This window comes from Leguminivora glycinivorella, chromosome Z (assembly GCF_023078275.1).
Source record: "Leguminivora glycinivorella isolate SPB_JAAS2020 chromosome Z, LegGlyc_1.1, whole genome shotgun sequence".
Taxonomy (NCBI): Eukaryota; Metazoa; Arthropoda; class Insecta; order Lepidoptera; family Tortricidae; genus Leguminivora; species Leguminivora glycinivorella.
Window position 1 is genome coordinate 4263661 of NC_062998.1, and position 22839 is coordinate 4286499.

The 22839-nt window shown below is 45.7% G+C and overlaps 1 protein-coding gene across 1 annotated transcript in view; it reads right to left on the reverse strand.

Moving 5' to 3' along the window:
* LOC125240901 (spectrin alpha chain-like) overlaps positions 1 to 22839 on the reverse strand; it is a 74249-nt gene that overhangs the window by 14821 nt on the left and 36589 nt on the right. The window contains 14 exon segments of the mRNA XM_048149067.1: positions 260 to 464; positions 1008 to 1122; positions 2167 to 2369; positions 3081 to 3276; positions 3875 to 3992; positions 5153 to 5290; positions 5637 to 5786; positions 6620 to 6722; positions 7645 to 7790; positions 9892 to 10102; positions 12242 to 12390; positions 20665 to 20709; positions 22043 to 22160; positions 22444 to 22654. Of these exon segments, the coding sequence (XP_048005024.1) occupies positions 260 to 464; positions 1008 to 1122; positions 2167 to 2369; positions 3081 to 3276; positions 3875 to 3992; positions 5153 to 5290; positions 5637 to 5786; positions 6620 to 6722; positions 7645 to 7790; positions 9892 to 10102; positions 12242 to 12390; positions 20665 to 20709; positions 22043 to 22160; positions 22444 to 22654 (2108 nt within the window).

Below are 22839 nucleotides of genomic sequence, written 5' to 3' on the forward strand. Positions count from 1 at the left end.
TCAACAACATTCGTAGGTCAAGTTGCCAGCAGCTAGCAGGCGCTCGCCCTCAGCGGCAAGGTCGTGTGCGAGTTCGCCTCCCGAGGCAAGCTCGGCCGCGAGCGCCTCGTGCTTGATGTCTTACTCGACAAGTTGCCGGCGGCTAAAAGGCGTTCACCTTCGGCGGCGATGTCGCGCACGCGTTCGCCTTGCGGCTCCTCGAGCAGAAAAAGCCTTGAGCCTCGTGGCTGACGTTTTGCCCGACAGCAGTTTGTCTTACCTGTAGCGCGCGGATGCGGTGCTGTAAAGCGTCAGAGTGCAAGTTGCCAGCAGCTAGCAGGCGCTCGCCCTCGGCGGCCAGGTCGCGCACGCGTTCGCCTCGCGAGGCAAGCTCGGCCTCGAGCGCCTCGTGCTTCTTGAGGAGGCCTTGCACGGCCGCCATGCTGTCGCCGCAGTCTCCAACCACCACCAGCTGCTGCTTCTCGCTAAACAAGGTAAAAATATTATTTATTAAATACCTCAGTGAAAGTATACTAGTAAAACTTCAATAATATCATAAATCATTGTATTTACACGTAAGTCAAGTAAAAAATTCTCCGAAAGACAATTTGGACAAAATAGGGCAACTGTAGTTATCAGATACCTATCGGTATAGTTCATTCCCACACTCAGAAAGTATGCATATTGTTCATCTCCTTAAACGTTGCCTAGTTCTACTCGGTAGGTTTAAGGCTATGTACAAATGTAGTGTGAAAAGATTTTCATTCGTATTCTTATGGAAACGTACCAACGTGTCATAAAGTGGTACGCGTTCGCCTACACGAGCTAGACTGTGTCCTACGCACACAGGCCTTGCTGGCCGCGTTTCTGACCGGCTGTAACTGTGGGGTAACGGAGAGCGGGCGGGCGGCTATTTCAGCCAGTACAAGACGTACTGTCTGAACTAGCATGACAAATACAACTGTTTCCGTAAAAGCGCGAAGAAAAAGCTTTTCGCAATACATCTGTATTCTTTGACAGAAGGTTACCTGATCCAAGCTTCCTCCTCGTCGACCTTGGCGAGGAACTGCTGGTAGGCCAGCGACTGCTGCAGCTTGGCGCCGCGCTCGTCCGCCAGCGCTTGCAGCTCCGACCACGCGAGAGCTAACAAATAATTCATTGTTAAATAAGGTTCAATAAGAACAGTTAGAAGGGACTATTTGGGTCGATCGGCCGTAGTGTAAAGGCCTCCTCCAGCTCTAGCCTATCTGTCTCTGGTTTTTGCCACAGTTGGCCAATCTGTGGCTATTTTGCATAGGTCGCCTGACTATCTTGTGTTGGGTCTGCCGTCTCTCCTCTTGCCACTAGGGCCCTTCCACATGGTAGCGATTCTTGTCCATCTATCTGCGTGCATCCTGGCTACATGGCATTTACCCGAAAGGGGTCCAAACCAAATTATTTTTTTTAAGTATTTTTAATTTATTTTTTATATTTTTAATGTCTCTGGTTTCGGAATAAATAGGCTTTTTATTTTATTATTTGGGTCGATCAAATGGACGACGTCATAATAGGCATACCTAATATATGTAGTTTGGCGGAACAAGTGGAGGCTGACCTCCATGAACTCGCCGCGCTCATTTTGCGAGTGAGTTTAGCCAACCCCGCCATTTTGCCAACCCGATATTATAGTGTCGTTTGAATAATCCGGTTCTTAACCTTTTATCACATAAAGAGCGACATCGTGACCCTTGTCGGAATGCAAAGAAAGTGAACAAATAAATAAATATTAGGGGACACCTTATACAGATCAACCTAGCCCAAACTAAGCAAACCTTGTATTATGGGTGCTAGGCGACGATATACTTACTTATATATGTAGATAAAATACTTATACACATAGAAAAACATCAATGACTCAGGAACAAATATCTGTGTTCATCACACAAATAAATGCCCTTACCGGGATTTGAACCCGGGACCGCGGCTTAGCAGGCAGGGTCGCGCTAGGCCAGACCGGACGTCTTGGTTAGTGGTTTGGTCTTGGGTAGGACGACTTGGACGCCGCAGCGGGACTTCATGTCATGCTAAATCAGTATTATAAGTAGTTAGTGTGTGTAAGGTGAGTGTGTGTGGTGGTAGCGGGTTTGTGTGGACCCGTACTGCCCTTTTCAACTCGTGTCAGGTGTACAAGGAGTGTAGAGTACGCACCGAGCGCCTTGAGCCGCTGCTCGATCTCGGGCACGCCGAGGTTGGACACGTCCATGAGCTTCTCGCCGGCCTCCTGCACGGCCTGGATGGCGGGCTCGTGGCTCGCCAGCTCGGCCTCCAGCCGCTTGTGCTTCTTCAGCAGGTTCTGGACGCCGGTCAGGTCGCGGCCGTAGTCGTCTGACGCCACCAGGAGCTTCTTTTCTCTGTCAAAGATGGGAAATGTTAGAATAGTCGAGACGACTAAAAAAAACTAATAGGGAACTAGACTGTAGTTAAAATAAAATATTTTTCCCCTCACTAGCTCGGAAACACGTGTTTTTTCCTTAAATATCAGCGGGTAAAAACGCATTTTATCCACTAGTGGATAAAGTAATTTGACCTTGAATATAGTAAAATTTTCTGCTTTAAAATTGATAAAAGTGATTAAATCTAGTGATGAAGATAGTTTCCCATCTGTAAAACTACTGGAAGCAGTGATAAACGCGTTTTTTGCGTTGTACTTTCCTTGCTATAGTGAGGGGTCCCATTGGACGATTTAACTGACGGACTAAACAAAATGCCATTTTTTTAATATACTTAGTTGTCATCCCCATTGAATTTTAATTAGGTTTAGTGAATGGAAGCTACACAGATATGCGCGTTGATAGCTAGCACAATCAGATCACGAAACAGACGAGCATAGATAATGCCATGGAATAAAAGTGAAGATTAATTAGGTAACCATACACTATTGGATCCACAGCACCTTGTGACTGAGTAGCTATTATCAAAGGGGATCGAGTATTATAGAGAGTTACTATCAAAGTAAAACGTGTAATCACAGTGCATACTCGACTGCCATGTCTCGACACAAGCTTAAAACTTTTGAACCGCAGATTTGACAACTTGGCCTATTATCAGTAAGTTACACTCACTTGATCCACGACTCCTCATCAGCGATGTCCCTGAAGAACTGGTGCAGGGTGTTGGCTTCGTGCAGGCGGGCGCGGCGGTGCGCGGCCAGGTTCCGGACGCGTTCGAAACGTTCGTTGATGGCGCTGCGGCGAGAGCCGATACCGGCGCTGTCGAACTGACCGCTGGATACCAGCGCGTCGGCTTGCGCGTTCATATCTGTAACGAGGGAGTTAGTTAACACACATTCAGCAATTATGCTGTAGGATAATGATCAGTTGAACTATACGAGAACTAGCCGTTTCTGTTTTTTTATTTCGGAAAGGTGTTTCTTGAGGTGACAGAATACAATTGCTGATTATGCTAAATTATATAATAATTTCTGATAAATTTCCTTTTATCAAGGATTATTTACATTGAATTGTACATATATGTTTTTTAAGTCAATAAATATTTCTATTTTACTGTAGTCTACAACTATATCTGTGGTTTACAGCAAAGAGGATCGAGTATTATCGAGAGTTACTGTCAAACTAAAATGTGTAATCACAGTGCATAGACTGCCATCTCTCGACACAAGCTTAAAACCTTTGAACCTCAGTTTTGATAATTTGGCCCATATTCTTAGCTTGATGTGTGTCAAAATGTCAAATATTAATATTAGCGCCATCTAGCCGAGCGTACCCCAAACGTGTATCGCCATCTAGATCACCGTACCCTTTTCTGAATGGTTTTGGGGTACGTTTTTTCTTAGACTTTATCTGTCCATACGAAGTTATATAAGTCGTTGGTTTACAGCTATATTCTTGTTACTGACCGTTGATCCTGTCCTCGTGAGCCTGGATGTCCGCCTCGACGAGCTGGTGCTTCTTCATCAGGTTCTGGACGGAGGCCAGATCCTTGCCGGAATCCTCGGAGGTCAGAAGGCTCTCAACCTGTTGGACGAGATGGTACCGTAAATAGAACATATTCGAATAGACCGACTGATCGCAAATCCTATTTTTCCATTAGCCATTCTAACCCCCTTATTCATAAACGTACACTATAGTTATCAAGCCGATAAAGTTTGTTTGTCCCTTTCCGAATGAATAACCCCGTAAGTATCGGCACATTATCAGGACGACTCAGTAGTTACTCTCCAGCAGCGGCGACGCGAAAGGTACCTACTGCGTTCGAAAGCACGTGGTTGAACAAAATTACTATAAATGTTACTCGACATCGTCCAAAGTAAGTAAGTATTTAATACTATTAACTATAAGTATTAGTATAATAATTTAATAATACCATAATATTGTCTTATTAATAATACCATTCAGACAGTCATTATATCAGTCATAAAACACAAAAAATATCATTATGCATATTATTCTTATCCACTTTTATACAAATCCGCTTGCATGTGTTGCGTACGTACATACATGACGCGCTTGTGTGCAACCAGCGTGGCGTACGTTTGTTAGAAGAGTTATTACTGGTTTTATACTGTGGTATCGGTGAGCGGATAGAGTGAAAGTCGTTCTGCGTGTGCGAAAACCTGACACGAAACCGCGAAGGAGCTAGTAAAATGTCTTGCTCTTGTTTTTGACTGTCGACAAAGGGTCATGTCGACAATCAAGTAATAGAAAGTAAGTAAACATTTAGATCGACCTACCGAACGCCATCATGTACAGGTGGATTCCAAGAGCTAGCACGAATGAAGAGAATGAGTGAATAAAATATGCATGTGCGTGACAGATTATCCAATAATATGGTTGCTTTTTGACAGTTACGACTGTATATCGGTACGGGTGTTCACTCATACAATCAGTTTTGTTCATTTCATTGATGTCAGCTCTCATGAATCAACCTGTATAGGTCACTTTAAGTATCGGGAGGTCGGATAGAATACAAGTAGATCTTCGAGTGCAAACGCCTGGAGGCCTAGAAAAATGAGTGGCTCTTAGGGTCCCCCCACATCTAGCGTCTCGCGAGCGCAGCGTCGAGTCAACTGTATGAAAAAAGACGTCGCGTCGACGTCGCGCCGACGCAGCGTCAGGCTTTGCAAGATGTGGGGGGACCCTTATGTCCCATCAAGTAATAAGTGATAAACACTGACCTCTCCGAGCCAGAAGTCGAGGTCCTTGACGGCGGCGATGTAGGTCCTCTGCTTGTTGGCCTCCTTCAGCTTCAGCGACTTTTCGGTCGTCTTCTGCGTCAGGAACATCCATTGGTCCGCGATGGACGCCAGGCGTGCCTGTTAAAAGGTACAGATGAGTTTAGACACGTTGGACATGTTGTAGATCCATACTAATATTATAAATGGGAAAGTGTGTGTGTCTGTTTGTTTGTCCGTCTTTCACGGAAAACGGAGCGACGAATTCACTCGTTTATAATTTTTGTGTTGTTGCAATTAAATATCATCAACGAGGCATTTTTACTGTTTTTGTTGACTTCAACTTACAAAAATTGACGCCTGAAAGCTGCAAGCTGCGATTAAATGGACAACTCAGTGGATGTTACTAAGTTCATTTATCACGCTGAGTTGATATGTTTGCTTCATCTATGGTATATATGACATTTGTGATATAATCTGTGCTGACCTGCACAGCGTCCTCGCTGCCACTGCACTGGCCGCGCTGCACGAGGTTGTCTCCCATGGCGAGCACGGACTGAATCCTCTCGGCGTTGGCGGCCAGCTCGGCCTCGAACGCCTGATGCTTCTGGTGCTTCGATTGGATGTTGGCCGGGTCCTGTGGCAAAGGAGTAACGTTAGTTTTAAACTTTCCATATATGGTTGTCACGTGTAGTTGAGCCACCAGGAAAAATCCTGCATCGGACGACTGGGAATGGAGGGCCAAGACAGTGCAGGAATCTTAACGATTAGTTTTTGTGAATAGCGTAAGCAAGTCGAGGTAAAAACTTTTGTGGGCTGGAAAACATATCTAGTGCAATAATAGTTTACCACAGTTTTTTCTCCAAAACATTCGAGAATTTGTAGCTATTATCTCGATTGTATGCTAAATCATCGTTAGTATTTTTGTCATGAGACAGTGAAAAAACATGTAAGCACTACATTTGTAACCCTGACAAACATAAATATTTTAAAGAAGACATGAATAAAATAGAATGAATAGAGATCTCATTAGCGATAAGACAGCCTGTTGTCTGCCTCTATTTATTTATAATAATTTGTTTTATCTCCAATGTATCTCTTTCTGTATCTTTTGCTGAGGTGTGCCAATAAAGAGTATTCTACCTATCTATCTAATAATGTATCTGTAAATAAAGAACTTGCGTGGAAGAGCCAAAACATAAAAACGTACACAAATCACTCTATCCCATAAAGGGGTAGGCAGAGCACAAGAAACTACTCAAGTTTCAGGGCCTCTTCGCAATTAAGCGGTTGAAAGAAAACGAAATTGTGACATACACCACAAATTAAAGCAAATCCCACGGTCGATTTCTATGACACCCACGGGAAGAAAGGGTGTGGTGAAATTATTGACCCGTCTCCACACGTAACATGTTTTATCAAAACTCGTAATGTATATATGTCATTAAATATGTATGTACTAAAAGTTACCTTGTAGCTCTCTTCGGTGGCGAGCTGCAGTTTCTCGGCGATCCAGTTCTCCATCTCGTCGGCGTCGCGAGAGAACTGCTGCAGCGTCTGCTCGTCGCCCAACCTACGAAAAAGGATAAAGAATTTATCTATCTATTCAACCATCGTTTGACGACCGGTATGGACTAGCGCGTAGTGACCCTGCCTGGTAAGCCGCGGTCCCGGGTTCGAATCCCGGTAAGGGCATTTATTTGTGTGATGAGCACAAATATTTGTTTCACAGTTCTATGTATTTATCTATATAAGTAAGTATATCGTCGCAAAGCACCCATAGTACAAGCTTGGCTTAGGTTGGGGCTAGGTTGATCTGTGTAAGGTGTCCTCCAATATTTATTTATAATTTTTAAATTGTTAGTATGAAAATGCGTACGTCTACGTTCAGCGACAACGACGCGAAAGCATCTTCATACTATTTAAAATTGCAAACGGGACTTAATCGCGCATTATTATGTTTTTAACACATAATAATAAGCGATTAAGTCCCATTTTTGTTTGCAATTTTAAATATGTGTAAAAATCGTGTAAGTTTCAATCATCTTGACGAGCGGTCTGGCCTAGCGCGTAGTGACCCTGCCTGATACGCCGCGGTCCTGGGTTCGAATCCTGGTGAGGGCATTTATTTGCATGATGAGCACAGATATGTGTTCCTGAGTCATGGATATTTTCTATGTATATAAGTATTTGTATAATATCGTTGTCTGAGTACCTGCAACACACGCCTTCTTGAGCTTACCGTGGGACTCAGTCTGTGTAAGAATGTCCTATAATATTTATTTATCTTCATACTATCGAGCGATTTTTGGTCCGCCAGAGCCGATTCCTCGTCGACAGATTTGGGGAAACCCATACATGTAAGTTTTTTTTTTTTTTATAAATGGGCTTACTCTTGGCCACAGACTAGCCAAAGGCAAAGACGTGGCCTACGATGGAGTGAGCTCGCCCAGAAGATGCCACAGTTAGTTTGTTAGAAGGTTAAGCAACGATACCTGGATCTCTTCTCAATGAGCGCCTCCTTGAGGTGGCGCCAGCGGTCGAGAACCTGGCGACGCTTCTTGTCGATCGGGTCGGCGGCGTAGTGGTCGGACGCTATCAGCTGATCGGCCAGCGTTTGTAGTTGGGCGATCTTCTCTTCCTGATGGACATAATGAAAGGTTTTAGTAACAGTTTCGTTAAAAGCGGGAGGTTCAGATACAGATGTCGATATCTCACTTGTCTCGGAATATGGAACGATTTGTGGCAAGGGCAGATCCAGCTTTAGTACTCAGGAGGGGGTCACGTGGCCAATGTGTGTGCCCAGGCCAGGCCCCAGGGGGAGGTCACGTGGTCATTGTATTGCCAATCTAGGCACGGGGGTCATGACCCGCGACATACACTACCGATCTTTATCTGTATATTGTATTTATTAGAATGAAACTGGTTACATATCTAACGCTGCACACTTCCGCTGAGTCTACTAAGCGTTTTTGTTATGTGACTCACGTGATCGTTGATGGCCTTGTCGAAGTCCTGGTGCTGCCTGTCGGGCTGCGCGCTGTCGACCTGGTCCATCTGGTCGGCGGGAGTGAAGAGCACACTGGCTCCCATCGAGCTCTGAGCCTACTAGTGTAGCTACTGGAGTGACTCACGTGAGCGTTGATGGCCTTGTCGAAGTCCTGGTGCTGCTTGTCGGGCTGCGCGCTGTCGGCCTGGTCCATCTGGTCGGCGGGAGCGAGGAGCACACTGGCTCCCATCGAGCTCTGAGCCTACTAGTGTAGCTACTGGAGTGACTCACGTGAGCGTTGATGGCCTTGTCGAAGTCCTCGTGCTGCCTGTCGGGCTGCGCGCTGTCGACCTGGTCCATCTGGTCGGCGGGAGCGAGGAGCACACTGGCTCCCATCGAGCTCTGAGCCTACTAGTGTAGCTACTGGAGTGACTCACGTGATCGTTGATGGCCTTGTCGAAGTCCTGGTGCTGCCTGTCGGGCTGCGCGCTGTCGGCCTGGTCCATCTGGTCGGCGGGAGCGAGGAGCACACTGGCTCCCATCGAGCTCTGAGCCTACTAGTGTAGCTACTGGAGTGACTCACGTGAGCGTTGATGGCCTTGTCGAAGTCCTCGTGCTGCCTGTCGGGCTGCGCGCTGTCGACCTGGTCCATCTGGTCGGCGGGAGCGAGGAGCACACTGGCTCCCATCGAGCTCTGAGCCTACTAGTGTAGCTACTGGAGTGACTCACGTGAGCATTGATGGCCTTGTCGAAGTCCTCGTGCTGCCTGTCGGGCTGCGCGCTGTCGGCCTGGTCCATCTGGTCGGCGGGAGCGAGGAGCACACTGTCTCCCTTCGAGCTCTGAGCCTACTAGTGTAGCTACTGGAGTGACTCATGTGAGCGTTGATGGCCTTGTCGAAGTCCTCGTGCTGCCTGTCGGGCTGCGCGCTGTCGGCCTGGTCCATCTGGTCGGCGGGAGCGAGGAGCACACTGTCTCCTATCGAGCTCTGAGACTACTAGTGTAGCTACTGGAGTGACTCACGTGAGCGTTGATGGCCTTGTCGAAGTCCTCGTGCTGCCTGTCGGGCTGCGCGCTGTCGACCTGGTCCATCTGGTCGGCGGGAGCGAGGAGCACACTGTCTCCCTTCGAGCTCTGAGCCTACTAGTGTAGCTACTGGAGTGACTCACGTGAGCATTGATGGCCTTGTCGAAGTCCTCGTGCTGCCTGTCGGGCTGCGCGCTGTCGACCTGGTCCATCTGGTCGGCGGGAGCGAGGAGCACACTGTCTCCCTTCCGCGCTCTGAGCCTACTAGTGTAGCTACTGGAGTGACTCACGTGAGCGTTGATGGCCTTGTCGAAGTCCTCGTGCTACCTGTCGGGCTGCGCGCTGTCGGCCTGGTCCATCTGGTCGGCGGGAGCGAGGAGCACACTGTCTCCCTTCGAGCTCTGAGCCTACTAGTGTAGCTACTGGAGTGACTCACGTGAGCATTGATGGCCTTGTCGATGTCCTCGTGCTGCCTGTCGGGCTGCGCGCTGTCGACCTGGTCCATCTGGTCGGCGGGAGCGAGGAGCACACTGTCTCCCTTCCGAGCTCTGAGCCTACTAGTGTAGCTACTGGAGTGACTCACGTGAGCGTTGATGGCCTTGTCGAAGTCCTCGTGCTGCCTGTCGGGCTGCGCGCTGTCGGCCTGGTCCATCTGGTCGGCGGGAGCGAGGAGCACACTGTCTCCCTTCGAGCTCTGAGCCTACTAGTGTAGCTACTGGAGTGACTCACGTGAGCGTTGATGGCCTTGTCGAAGTCCTCGTGCTTCTTGATGAGCTGCTCAACGTTGTCGGGCTGCGCGCTGTCGGCCTGGTCCATCTGGTCGGCCGGAGCGAGGAACGCCTCGCGGGCTCCCATCCAGCCTTCAGCCTGCTCGCAGTCGCGGTAGAAGAGCTGGAGTTCCAGATTCTGGTCGAGCTTCATGCGGCGAGCTACCCACGCCCTAAAGAATTGAGGTTTTTTTTATCTCTTTTCATACTTGAGAAGTGTGTGGCCAAAAGGCGAATAGTCTGAGATTAAAGGGACATGTTCACAGAACTGACAGTAAAAATAAATTATACCAGTTGACATATTTTGTGATCACAATTACAATCTTAGGTGAAAAATATTATAAGACGTAAATCTATCTCAAATAGAGTTTTTTTAGGTACTATTTCGCAGAAATGAAAATTTACAGCCGCAGCAAACGCATAACAAATTGTACACCACTCGTCAGCAAAAAGAAACAACACAACAACTATAAAAAGTATTTAAAAATATGTACATAAGAGAAAATAACTGTTTCGTTCAATAGAGTCAAATTTGTCTACATACCTAAATAATTACTGTTTAAGTTTACACTTAACAATTTATTTTTCTGAATTGTATTTTGACGATCTAAAAAAATAGCAGTGCAGTCGCAAAAGATATGCATTTATTTGTACCAATAATGCTGTTTTTACTACTTGTTTACGCTATTATTACTAGTTTTTATAAATAAAGTATTGATATAAAGCTAGTGTATTGATAATTTTTAGATAGTTTGCTTTGTGGTCCAAAAACTCTGGTGTTATTACCAGTCTCCGTAGCCGAATGGCATTTCTGCGAAATGAAACGCCATCTAAACGCTGCAGAAATATAGTCTGGCTCTGCCACGCCAATACGCAATCGCGATAGAGATAGATAGCTACGAAACATATATTGATTCAAACTTTCACGATTTTTACACATATTTAAAATTGCAAACGGGACTTAATCGCGTATTTACAGTCTGCTCCGAGACCACGGGGACAATGCCGTCCTTGAAACGTCGGAGGTTAGTGTTTAAAACATAGTAAATACGCGATTAAGTCCCGTTTGCAATTTTAAATATGAAACATATATTATCGTGAGCGTTCGGCTGCGCCCATAGAAATTATTTTTAAAATATTTAGTAATTTGACAGACAGGACGGACAAAAGCGCTCCATAGTTGTTCTATTTGTAACTCTTTGGTTTGAAACTCTCAGACCTATTAGTCTGAAAAAATGTATCGGCAAATATAGAAGAATCGCAAAAGCTATAAAACAATATCGAATTCGCATTTGCACAAAGTAAGTTTTGCGTAGGCTGGCAATCAATAAAAATAAAATGTAATCTGTACTCTTCATTCCAGTCATCAGGACTGTTATGCATACGTGTATAGATGGGAACTTTCTGGCACCATTTCAGACCTCGTATAAGAGATAATCATTCACAAGAAACATAAGGACAATTCGTCCCATAGAACAATAAGAAGTAAGTATAAAATGTACTTGAAAGGTTAACGATGCCGACTTATCCTAAAGAACAAAAAATAAATTTAGAACCCTAAAAAGATCTACATGTATAAGAAACAAACTAAAAAGCAAAGCATAACTAATACAACAAAATTAAAGCAAGGGCTAGAAATATTCGCCGAGCAGAAATAATTTAATAACTAACATGATTTACATGATGCATCATTTCTATTCTAAACTTGAACTGATTGTGATCACAAAATATGTTCATGTTGTTCTAGTTCCCATGAACTTTTAAGGGATAGTCTCTAAAATAAAATTAATTAAAAGGGAACATCCGGCTTGAGAACTTAAGATTGTATGAATGACACCAATCGTAACTGTCAAGAACTATTTTATTAGTTTAATCTGTCACTCATATACACATTTTCATTAACCCATTTCTCGAAGCTACCAGTTACAATTTACAAGTGGTAGTCAATGTCTAATATGACGAGTTGGAAAGAGACTTCCGCTTGTACCTAGTAACTTTCAGTTTTAAAAAACGGCCCCATATCTTGTGAATTGATCTGTAGTGTAGGATCCAAGGTCAGTTTACTCAGTTGTATATAACACATGACTCCTTTTGAAATAGTTGACAAATAATTGACCGATACGACATTCAAATCTTCAAGAAAAGAGCGTACACCCATCTTAAAGGCCGGCAACGCACCTCCAACACCTCTGGTGTTTGGGCGTCCATGGGCGGTGGTGATCGCTTACCATCAGGCGACCTGTCTGCTCGTTTGCCTCCTATCCCATAAAAAAAATGAACAGCTGGAGGACCTGGAAGGTGCTGTAACTTACTTCTCCAGGTCCTGGCGCGCGTCGCCCATGTTGTTGAGCTTCTCCTGGATGTCGACGCTGGCGTAGTGTCCGCCCTGCAGCAGCTGTTGACCGAACAGCTCGAGCGCCTGGAAGGTTCCGGCGCGGGCGTCCATCTCGGTACGGTGCTCCTATACGGCAAACACATTTAGTATTGGGACATTTACTATTAAGATGCATTCAGATCTGTCGAACGTGCAGTATGCTTGAGTGAGTACATATGTAGTGCGAAAAGAATTTCCTTCGTATTTTTACGGAAACTTACGAACGTGTCATGCTATTTCAGTCACTCCTCGCTGTCTGAATTAGCATGACAAATACGAACGTTTCCGGAAAAAAAAACGCCTTCGAAAAATAAGGAGAAACTAAAAAGCAAACAAATTCTTGATTTTTAGTGGTTCCTATTGATATTATTTGTGCCGTTTGTATATCCGAGGTCTTTATAGAGAGAGTACGTCGTAGACGTCGCATCGGACCGATAGATGGCGCCATCGTTCGTTGTAAGTCGCTCCGGCGTCTCACCGCCGCGATGTTGGTAGTCCCGTTTTTCCCCACCTGCAACACAAGGCCCCCCGCGCCCCGACTCGCCACCAGCCACCCACATTGTTTCGTCGAACGCCGAAGTGACCGGTTGTCGCGTATTCCGTTCGAACATTTTTACAGCATGGTGTCTCGAAATTAATCTTTTAGTTTCTATTTCCTTGTTATTTCTGGTCAAACCAGAGTTATTCGTGTTTTTATTTAAAAAGTGGCTTATAACGTTTCGGAATTATGAAATTTTTCAATTTCATCCGTCAATTCTTTCTTCCCTTTTAATTTGCGCTCGTTCGTCTTGAATAATGAGATATATTATGCCTCGCTAGCGATCATTATTCGTCTTTCGGGGTTCTCACTATAGAAATGAACGAGCGGTGCTTTATGATTCTACCCACTTTTTTGTAATAAAGTTCCATGCTGCAAAAATCGTTACCGTTAATCAGTTTTCTTTTTAAACTATTCGCATTTCCGAGACTAAAGTAGGAAGTGTTATCCGCGTATTAAAAGTTTCGCGCGAGAATATAAGCGGTAACGTAGGTAAGTTGCTCCGCCGGGGACCACGTGCTCCGGGGACCACGTGCTTCGCGACCGCGGGCTGCGCGACCTGCGGGCTGCGGCGGCGGCGGCGGCGGGCGCGGTGGAGGAATACCGCGCTTCAAGTAGGTTTGAATTTCTCCGACGAATGGGTGAGCAGATTCATATTATTTTAGAAAGAATATGTTCGGTTTCCGATTCGGTGCGGAGGCCCCAAGCCACGTGTCGGCGCCGAAACTTACTGTAGCGCTGCGATAGCGCCGCTGACCGCGGCAGTGTTGTCCGCCGCGTCGGCGCCGCCGAGGTTGCGTAGAAGTTGCCTCCTCGTTAACGATGGCCATCTCTGCGGTGCCGCCGAACAACGTTGTGGCCGCCGCATAGGCGTCGCGTGCGACGCTGTAAGTATGTCTGCTGCTGCCCCGACGCGAGCGCCGTGCCGTTAGTGATCAGTCGTCAATACGCAGGCTACCAGCGCGGCCACCTTCTGCCCCCGCCACAACGCCGCGAGCCTGCTGAAGCTGTCCACCAGTATCGCTGGCCGCCACGCTTATGCTGGCGCCTCGATGGTGATGCAGAGCGTTCGTCTGCCGTGACAACGCCGCGATCTTGCTGAAGCTGTCCACCAGTATCGCTGGCCGCCACGCTTATGCTGGCGCCTCGATGGTGATGCAGAGCGTTCGTCTGCCGTGACAACGCCGCGATCCTGCTGAAGCTGTCCACCAGTATCGCTGGCCGCCACGCTTATGCTGGCGCCTCGATGGTGATGCAGAGCGTTCGTCTGCCTTGACAACGCCGCGATCCTGCTGAAGCTGTCCACCAATATCGCTGGCCGCCACGCTTATGCTGGCGCCTCGATGGTGATGCAGAGCGTTCGTCTGCCGTGACAACGCCGCGATCCTGCTGAAGCTGTCCACCAGTATCGCTGGCCGCCACGCTTATGCTGGCGCCTCGATGGTGATGCAGAGCGTGCGTCTGCCTTGACAACGCCGCGAGCCTGCTGAAGCTGTCCACCAATATCGCTGGCCGCCACGCTTATGCTGGCGCCTCGATGGTGATGCAGAGCGTTCGTCTGCCGTGACAACGCCGCGATCCTGCTGACTGTCCACCTGCTGTAGCTGTCCACCAGTATCGCTGGCCGCCACGCTTATGCTGGCGCCTCGATGGTGATGCAGCGAGCTCATCTGCCGTGACAACGCCGCGATCCTGCTGAAGCTGTCCACCAGTATCGCTGGCCGCCATGCTTATGCTGGCGCCTCGATGGTGATGTAGAGCGTTCATATGCCGTGACAACGACGCGAGACGCGACCCTGCCGAAGCTGTCCACCAGTATTGCTGGCCGCCACGCTTATGCTGGCGCCTCAGTGGTGACGCGGAGCGTAATACTGTTAACCGCTGCACAGGCGTCGCAATCCTTCTGCTGCGTCTGCCGTGACAACGCCGCAAGCTACTTGAAGTTTTCCACCGGTGTCGTCGGCCGACACGCTCATGATGGCGCCTTGATGTCGCCTCGATCGCACGAGGTAAGATTGCAGACGCGGCGACCTTCATCGCGCCACCGAGCGCAATACTGCGGCTGCCGCGAAGGCGTCGCTAATTTTCCTGCCGCGTTTGCCGTGACGACGCCGCGAACTCTGTTGATGCTGTTCACCGATGTAGCTGACTGCCACGCTGGCGCCGGTGCCTCCCGCGCTGACGGCGGCGACCTCGAGAGGGCCACCGAGCACGATACTGCGCGACGCGACAGGGTATCGAGACGCCTTTCGAGCTGACGACGGCCGTCTCAATCTCACCGCCGAACATAACAGCGTCTGCTGCAGTGACAAGCTGGTAAGATTGCTGATGTGGGCCCTTGGTGCTGCTAGCCGCCACGCTGATAACGCCCGTCGCGCCTAAGATGTCACGCTCACCGCGAACACTGTCTTCCCCTACAATGGTGCCACGACCACGACTATCCAGGCTCCGTCTGCTACGGTATCGTTGCAGACTCTGTTGCTGACCAGGCTGATACTACCCTCCAATGTGACGCCGGGCGCCGCTATCAGCTGACATCCCGTACACTATGGTATCCACTCTTCTCTTTCCAGTTCCCGTGAAGTACGACTGTATTTACACTCTATTTTGACCAAGGACTCCTCCGTCGCCGAAGTGAGAACAGATAAATTCTTAAGATGCTACGTCCTAACGTGGTTTGGAGACCCATAGTTGAACGAGGTAAGACGTCAATAACCGGACGAGGAGCCGCACTGCTGCGAGGGTGTCCTGACGATGTTCGCGAGCTATCTAATCGGAGAGGCGCCTCGCGAGAAGACCCTGTGATTCCTGTACATCGCTCATTGTGTAGGTCAAAGACATCGTAAAGGTTTGCGGAATAAAAAAAAAAATCTCTTTCAGAATGTCCAGATCTGAATTCGAGCCAGCGTCCTGCATCCTGAGCGTGCGTCTGTTTACCGGGCGGACACCAAAACCGATCGGCAATCTGGCCGCGGGGGTTCCAAGTACACGACGATTTCCCGGAGGCTTGTGGCGCCCCCTGTCCATTCGAGAGATTAACTTATTCGCCGAGCCTCTAATAAACAAATTGGGAAAAATAAACCTGCTTCGCCTTAGTGAACTTCAGATTCCAGCTCAAAGCGAAAGGGGCCAGGAACTCAGGAGTACTTCAGTAGTTATCATCTGGCTCGACTATACTCAATTAATATAGTGCTTGATTCGATCGTAGAACCTGATTTCATAAATTTCACAACTTTCGTGGTCTACAGAGGAAGGTTGCACCGCTGCAGTTTCCAATATTACCTCGTACAGCTGCCGATAGCTGTAGGCCAATCGCCCCTGTTTTGCTTGCATCTGCAGCCCGATAAGACCTTCAATAATCGGAACATTGTACGAAGTAAAGCTCTTCCGATGGAGAATAATCTTCAACAGGCGGTGGCGCTGGCGACTGAAGTGACATGCAGCCGGCTTAAGGTTCGCATAGCACTATATGCTATGCACAGTTCAGTTGTATGTTATGTTATGCTGTACGATGGCAGGACTACATCTCTTCTGTTACGAGTAACTACGACAGTAACTGCTGACTCCAACAGACTGTCGTACGAGGTCAGTATGCACCCCCTGGGAGCCAAGTAAGTGACCTTCGGTGACCTCGCCTTCTTCTGCTTCGCCCGTCATCGTACCTCTTCGTCTGCGAGAGCCCTGCATTACGCCGTACAACGGTACGTATTAAGCCTCCGCCACACATAAAGCGCATTCCGCTTCGCTATCAGCGCGCTGAATGCGCGTGCATTCCGCTCGCGTCCCGCGCGCGTTGCGCTCGCTATCAGCGCTCGTTCGTTCCCGCTAGCGCCCACTGGGCGCAACGCCAGCGTTAGTGCGGTGCACCGCCATTATTGCGCTCCGCCTACGCTCTTAAAGCGCGCATGTGTGGCGGTGTTAAATTCACCCCTTGACCTGCTACCACGACGTGTTCAGCAATCACCAGCGATGCGACACTGACGTCTCCACCTCTCAGTCTACTCTGTCGACCTTCATTGCACGAAGTAGAAATCCGTCGCATCGGGTTTTGGATTAGGTAATGGATTACCCTAAGAGTCAATGACTGACTTAAAGAAATCGACTGATACCTCCGTCCAGTGTAGTAGCAATCGACAGCGCTCGTACTTTTCATCTTCTAGGCTAGTCTTACCGAGCGATCGGTATCCTCAAATGCCCTCACTAAAAAGAGTTCAGAGTTCAGGAGTCTCGCTTGCAACCGCGCTCGCTTGACGCGAAATAGTCTGATCGAAAATACCAGTATTGTAACAAATAGCCCTTGGGCACGTGAGTGATGACCTTTTTCTGTGTTTGATATGGACGTAAGACGTTGGACTTTAAATAGTCATATCAAAGCTAATATTGATTTAGATAATTTTTACGAAGGGTTGACAAAAGCAGTATCAATTACGTTACCCTGCTACAGTACAGATAGTTACACTACTTTTACAGTTAATTTTACACACTTTGTGTCTGAAATTGGGTTTATAACCTGATAAAATAACGTGTCTGTTAATAATAATAGTGTATCTAAGGTTTTTGTATCTTGTTCAAGTCAGCCTCGCCTACATCTTTTTTTTTTTTGGTTTTGATCTGCGATGTATAATAATGTCATTTCTCTAACTATTCGCTGACTAAAGCTAAACGTCATCACGAAAATCTCTTTATGCGTTTCTGGCACCGAGATATTCGCGGATCGAAGGCTATTTCGACTGATACATCTGTCAAATCGGTTCAACTGATTCACTTATTCTTCTATGATATGCCAATAGGGCTACCAAAGGCTTGCGCGCCAGCTGACTCGCCACCAGGAGATAATAAACAGGTCTCTATAAAGACCTCGGATATACAAACGGCACAAATAATATAAAAATTTTACCTTCCAATAAAATTTGTATTATTTTGCCTGGTATATCCGAGGTCTGAGTGATGCCTTCCTGGTAGGCTTAATATACCGTCGGCACTTCTCCTCAACAATGAGGGTGGCTGGTGGCGAGTCGGGGCGCGGGGGCCTTGTGTTGCAGGTGGGGAAAACGGGACTACCAACATCGCGGCGGTGAGACGCCGGAGCGACTTACAACGAACGATGGCGCCATCTATCGGTCCGATGCGACGTCTACGACGTACTCTCTCTATAAAGACCTCGGATATACCAGGCAAAATAATACAAATTTTATTGGAAGGTAAAATTTTTATATTATAAGTAGCAGTCTGAATATGCGTACAGTAGTGAAAGAATGATCCGTTAACTCGTTCGTTAAGTTGACCTTCCATCATCAGCTCAGTAATTTGACTGTGCCGTACACTAGTAGAACCAGACAGCCCTCTACAAGCTTACATTACCTACGTTGTACACTAGAACTGTGTGATTTTCACAAATAACTATCAACACTTTCGGTAGATCTGAATCCATTGCACCTATAGATTATTAGGTTATCCATACTAATATTCATCATCATCATCATCATCAATATTATATAATTATTATAATTGGGAAAATGTGTGTGTTTGGTTATTTGTCCGTCTTTCACGGCAAAATGGAGCAACGAATTGACTACAACTATCTCCACTTAAAAAATCACGTCAATTTGTCGCTCCGTTTGGCTGTGCAAGACGGACAAACAAACAGACACCCACACTTTCCCATTTATTAATAATATAAATGGATTATTCTCGAATTGTTTAGGTGACGGCGCGTAATATCAAGATATCCAAAGTGCCTTATTAAAAAAAAAAAACACCTATAAAATGAAAATTAAATCCGAATAAAATACAAAAATAGGGAAAAACCGGAAACAACACCAAATAACCAAATGTGAGTGTCAAACATTAAAGAACATTAGGAAGAAACCAAATACACAATACCGCAAAATCAAACACACAACAAATATTATATTACAATTATTATAAAATTACATTTTAACATCAAAATTGGATTTTACAATACAGGACAACACCAAAATTATAAAATAGGTCGTAATTGCTGTTCATATAATAAGTGAATATTGAACAGGGGTAAATTATATTTGAAAACAAAAGATTAAATATAAGAATAAATTACAGGACGGGTTTGGATTAATGTTAATAGTGTATGTAACCACTACATTTAATAAAATACATTTTTTAAATAATTAAACGTAATGTGAAGTGTAATTAAAATAAAAAATAAAATAACTGAGAGCATTAAAATGAACAGAATCATGTAATAAGTAAATTTTAATGCACCCCGGCCTGTTAATAAGAAATCAAAACACCAACGCGATGAAACTTTTCAACGCGTCGACGTCTCCACAACGCTATACCAGTTTTACTATTTCCTTACAATCGATAAGTTACAGTTTATTCAAAAGTTTTCAACTTTTCACTAAGGCGACTAAGCTATGAGCTATCAGCGACAGATACGAACAAAAGATAGTCGCTGCCGTGTAAATAAAAGAGACGCGATGATAGCGCGAGCGAGTTATACACCCTGTTTTTATTGAATTCCGTTAACTTTAAGGGATGGTTCTTTAGACCAAATACAATTAATTTCTCAAAGAAACTAACGTCTTAACACTTACATTAATTAAAAAAATAAAAATAATTACTGAACATTAGAAACTAGCGTCTTAACTCTTACGGTTATCGAGTTATTAAAAAAAATAAAAATAATTACTCAACACGTGTGACAGCCTTTACCACATCCCAATGTTATTTGTTTTGACATGTGCCGTCAATCACTTGACACTAAGTTGAATATTATTCTTAAGGGTCTCTCACATTAATTAATTCATTTATTATGTATGAAAAGGATGAAATATTCTTTTGGTTCCTGATAACGAATTTAACGTTGTCGTAACATGTCGAATTTAACGGAAAACAAAAAAAACACGGTGTATGTAGTTCGTCGCCGAGCGATTAATATAAATCGCTCGCTCTCTTTTATTTACACGGGAGCGACTATTTTTTTAACCCCCGACGCAAAAACGACGGGGTGTTATAAGTTTGACGTGTCTGTCCGTCTGTCTGTCTGTCTGTCTGTTTGTCTGTCTGCGTGTGTCTGTCTGTGGCATCGTAGCTCCCGAACGGATGAACCGATTTCGATTTAGTTTTTTTTATTTGAAAGCTGTGTTAGTCGGGAGTGTTCTTAGCCATATTATTTCATGAAAATCGGTCCACTAGGTCGCGGTCGGGGGTTTTTTCAAAATTTTAATTTTGTGGTTATAATGTTGTTTGTATCGCCAATAGATCATCGCTTACTCGCTTTTGATGGGACCAGTGCCTGATGCCTCAAGGCGGTGTTTTTAGAGAAGGCGAACCGCGAACCTCGTTCCACTTGTTGTTCCCCTGTTACACTTATAAATATGCGCATTAACAGAGGCAACACATCAAACGTGGTCCGCTGGTGTCTTCTATAATTTGGTCTAGCAGAATAGGGATGACGACTACATTAAAAAATGGCATTCTGTTTAGTCCGTCAGTTAGATCGTCCAAAAATACTGAACACATATTTTTCGCTTTAAAAAAATACAAAGATACAGGGCATCAAAGTTCCGGAGTGGGGGCTGTGAGGTAAAAATTGTACCTAGGCGTGACGTCACGCAAAACTGCACCGTCGTCATTTTTCGTTTACGAGAAAAAATAAAAAATGTGTCCAAATTTATTTGATGATCTAACTGACGGACTAAATTTTTTTTTTAGTCGTCTCGCCTATTTTGAGTTATATCCTCTATTGACGTATAATATAATAGATAGTAAATCTGGTATGTTGTGTTGCACACTCGTGTATTAATGTGCGTGTGTTAGGCGCCACTCATGCCTCTGACCTGCGGCATTATGCCGTATCGCGCGTCTATCTCCAGCCGGTGAGTCTACAACACGACAGTGGTTTTAATAACACCCGGGTTAGGGTTGGGCTATTTACTACTAACAATGAAGGTGAACCCTTTACAGCTGTACTTGACTTGGATACAGTAAATCTGCGTTTTCACTTAGTGTTATAAAGAGTAGGCATAGTTAAGTGACATTTAGCGATAATCACGCGTCAATCACGCGTCAACTAGAGTCAATTATCAGTACTGCTACTTGTCAATAGATGTCGCGACGAACGAAAAGTCTAATGCTCACCAATTTTTAGCTAATATATATATATTTTTTTAAATTATAAATGGGCGTACTCTTGGCCACAGACTAGCCAAAGGCAAAGACGCGGCCCAGAAGATGCCTGTTCACTCTTGATTTGAAGGTTGCCGGGTTATATGAGCTCGGCTATATTACAATAGTATTAATCAGTATTCTGTTTTCAATTCCTTCTGCTTGTAATATAAGTTGTAAACTGTTCTAATATTAAATTTTTGCCCGACGACACACTGCTGCTACCTCTAGTAACGAGTAGTGGTACTGATAATTCACGCTATTTGCCGCGTGATTGTCACTTAACTATGCCTATACAAATAACTCGCATTTACTGATGTATGGAGTTACAACTCTTCCCTGACTTATTCCTCTACGTTCGTGCGCAGATGAAAACACTCGACTTCCATACCTTTATCGGTGCACGAACGAATGCTCGCTCAGAACTGTTCAGAACATTAAGTGATAACGCAGCTTAAAATCGTGCTGTCTCTTCATGAAAAAAAAAAAGTTATTTATTTTTAATATCCATCATGGGTTCGACTATCTTAGTTGACATTCGCGAATTTCGAAAATCATGTCTTCTCAATAAGAGCATTATTTTTTGCTCTTTTAAATTCCAACCTAAAGAGAAGAGGATATTGAGTTAATTAGCAACAATTTAAATGTACCTAAAAACATCATCTCTCATATTTTTCTGTGTGTTGTGTCTTTTGGGCCAACATTCAGAGTTGACCTCATCTAGAGATTTTATCTTAACCCTTCGTCTGTGTCTGTCAAAAAATTGTCATAAAACAATTAACTTTGATATATTATTTTAAAGTCCAACGCCTTATGTTAGGATCCTTATCAAACACAGACGAAGGGTTAACACTGTCGTTAGATGGCAATATTTACGACCCGTTTACATGGCACAAGGACCGTCAAAGTAAATTTTGTAGTCGCAATCTATTTACTGCTATTTCTCGCCAGACACACCTGGTACACGGGATCACATGGCACCCTGGTAGAGTATGGCAATTTTTCTTATACTATCCTCCATTGCTAGATTATGTCCCGTCGAACGCTTACCTGGTGTCTCTCGAGCAACGCCTCGGCGCCGGTGACGTCATTGGCCAGCTCGTCCGAGCTGACGAGCGCCATCATCGAGTTGATCCACGCCATCAGGTCGCGGTAGTCAGAGAGGAATCTGGAACGAAATGCAAGTTAAGGGGGTGTGTTTACGAGATAACCAGTTAACCACACAGTATTTGAGAGTACTATTTTAAGTCGCATGAATTTAAGCCGCCACCTTAGTCTAAGGCCCTTCGTGTACGCTCATATTGGGCGTTGTGCGAAGAATTGAAGCTCATACAAGTGTGCTGATTCCACGCTGCATAGTGTCCACTCAGGCCTCACTTAGCCTCAACATCAGGCGGTCTCGTCGACCGAGCAGATCTTGTGAAGTCATGCTCGCCTGGTACGACACTCACCGCTGCAGGTCGTAAGAGTCGAGCAGCTTCTCCTTGCGAGCGTTGGCGCGCGCCTGCAGCTGCTGCCAGGCTTCGTTGATCTCGCGTTGCTTGCTGTAGGTAGCGTCAGCTGAGTCACCGTGGGTCGACATCAGCCGGTTGGCGGTCTCGTCGAGCGAGCGGATCTTGTCGCCGAGAGCGGCCAGGTCGCGCTCCAGGCCCTCATGCTTGCCTGGTAGATGAAGAATCATTTAGTACAAAATTATATCCACACGAGATTTAAAAAAAATCGCAGAAATTCAAATTAAAACGCAGTCCTATAGCGGTCGTTCCATGGGCCCTAGGGATTAAAAATCACAATGGTAAGTAACACAACGGAATACCCAACTGGCTGAAGTGGCGCAGGATAGGGCAGAG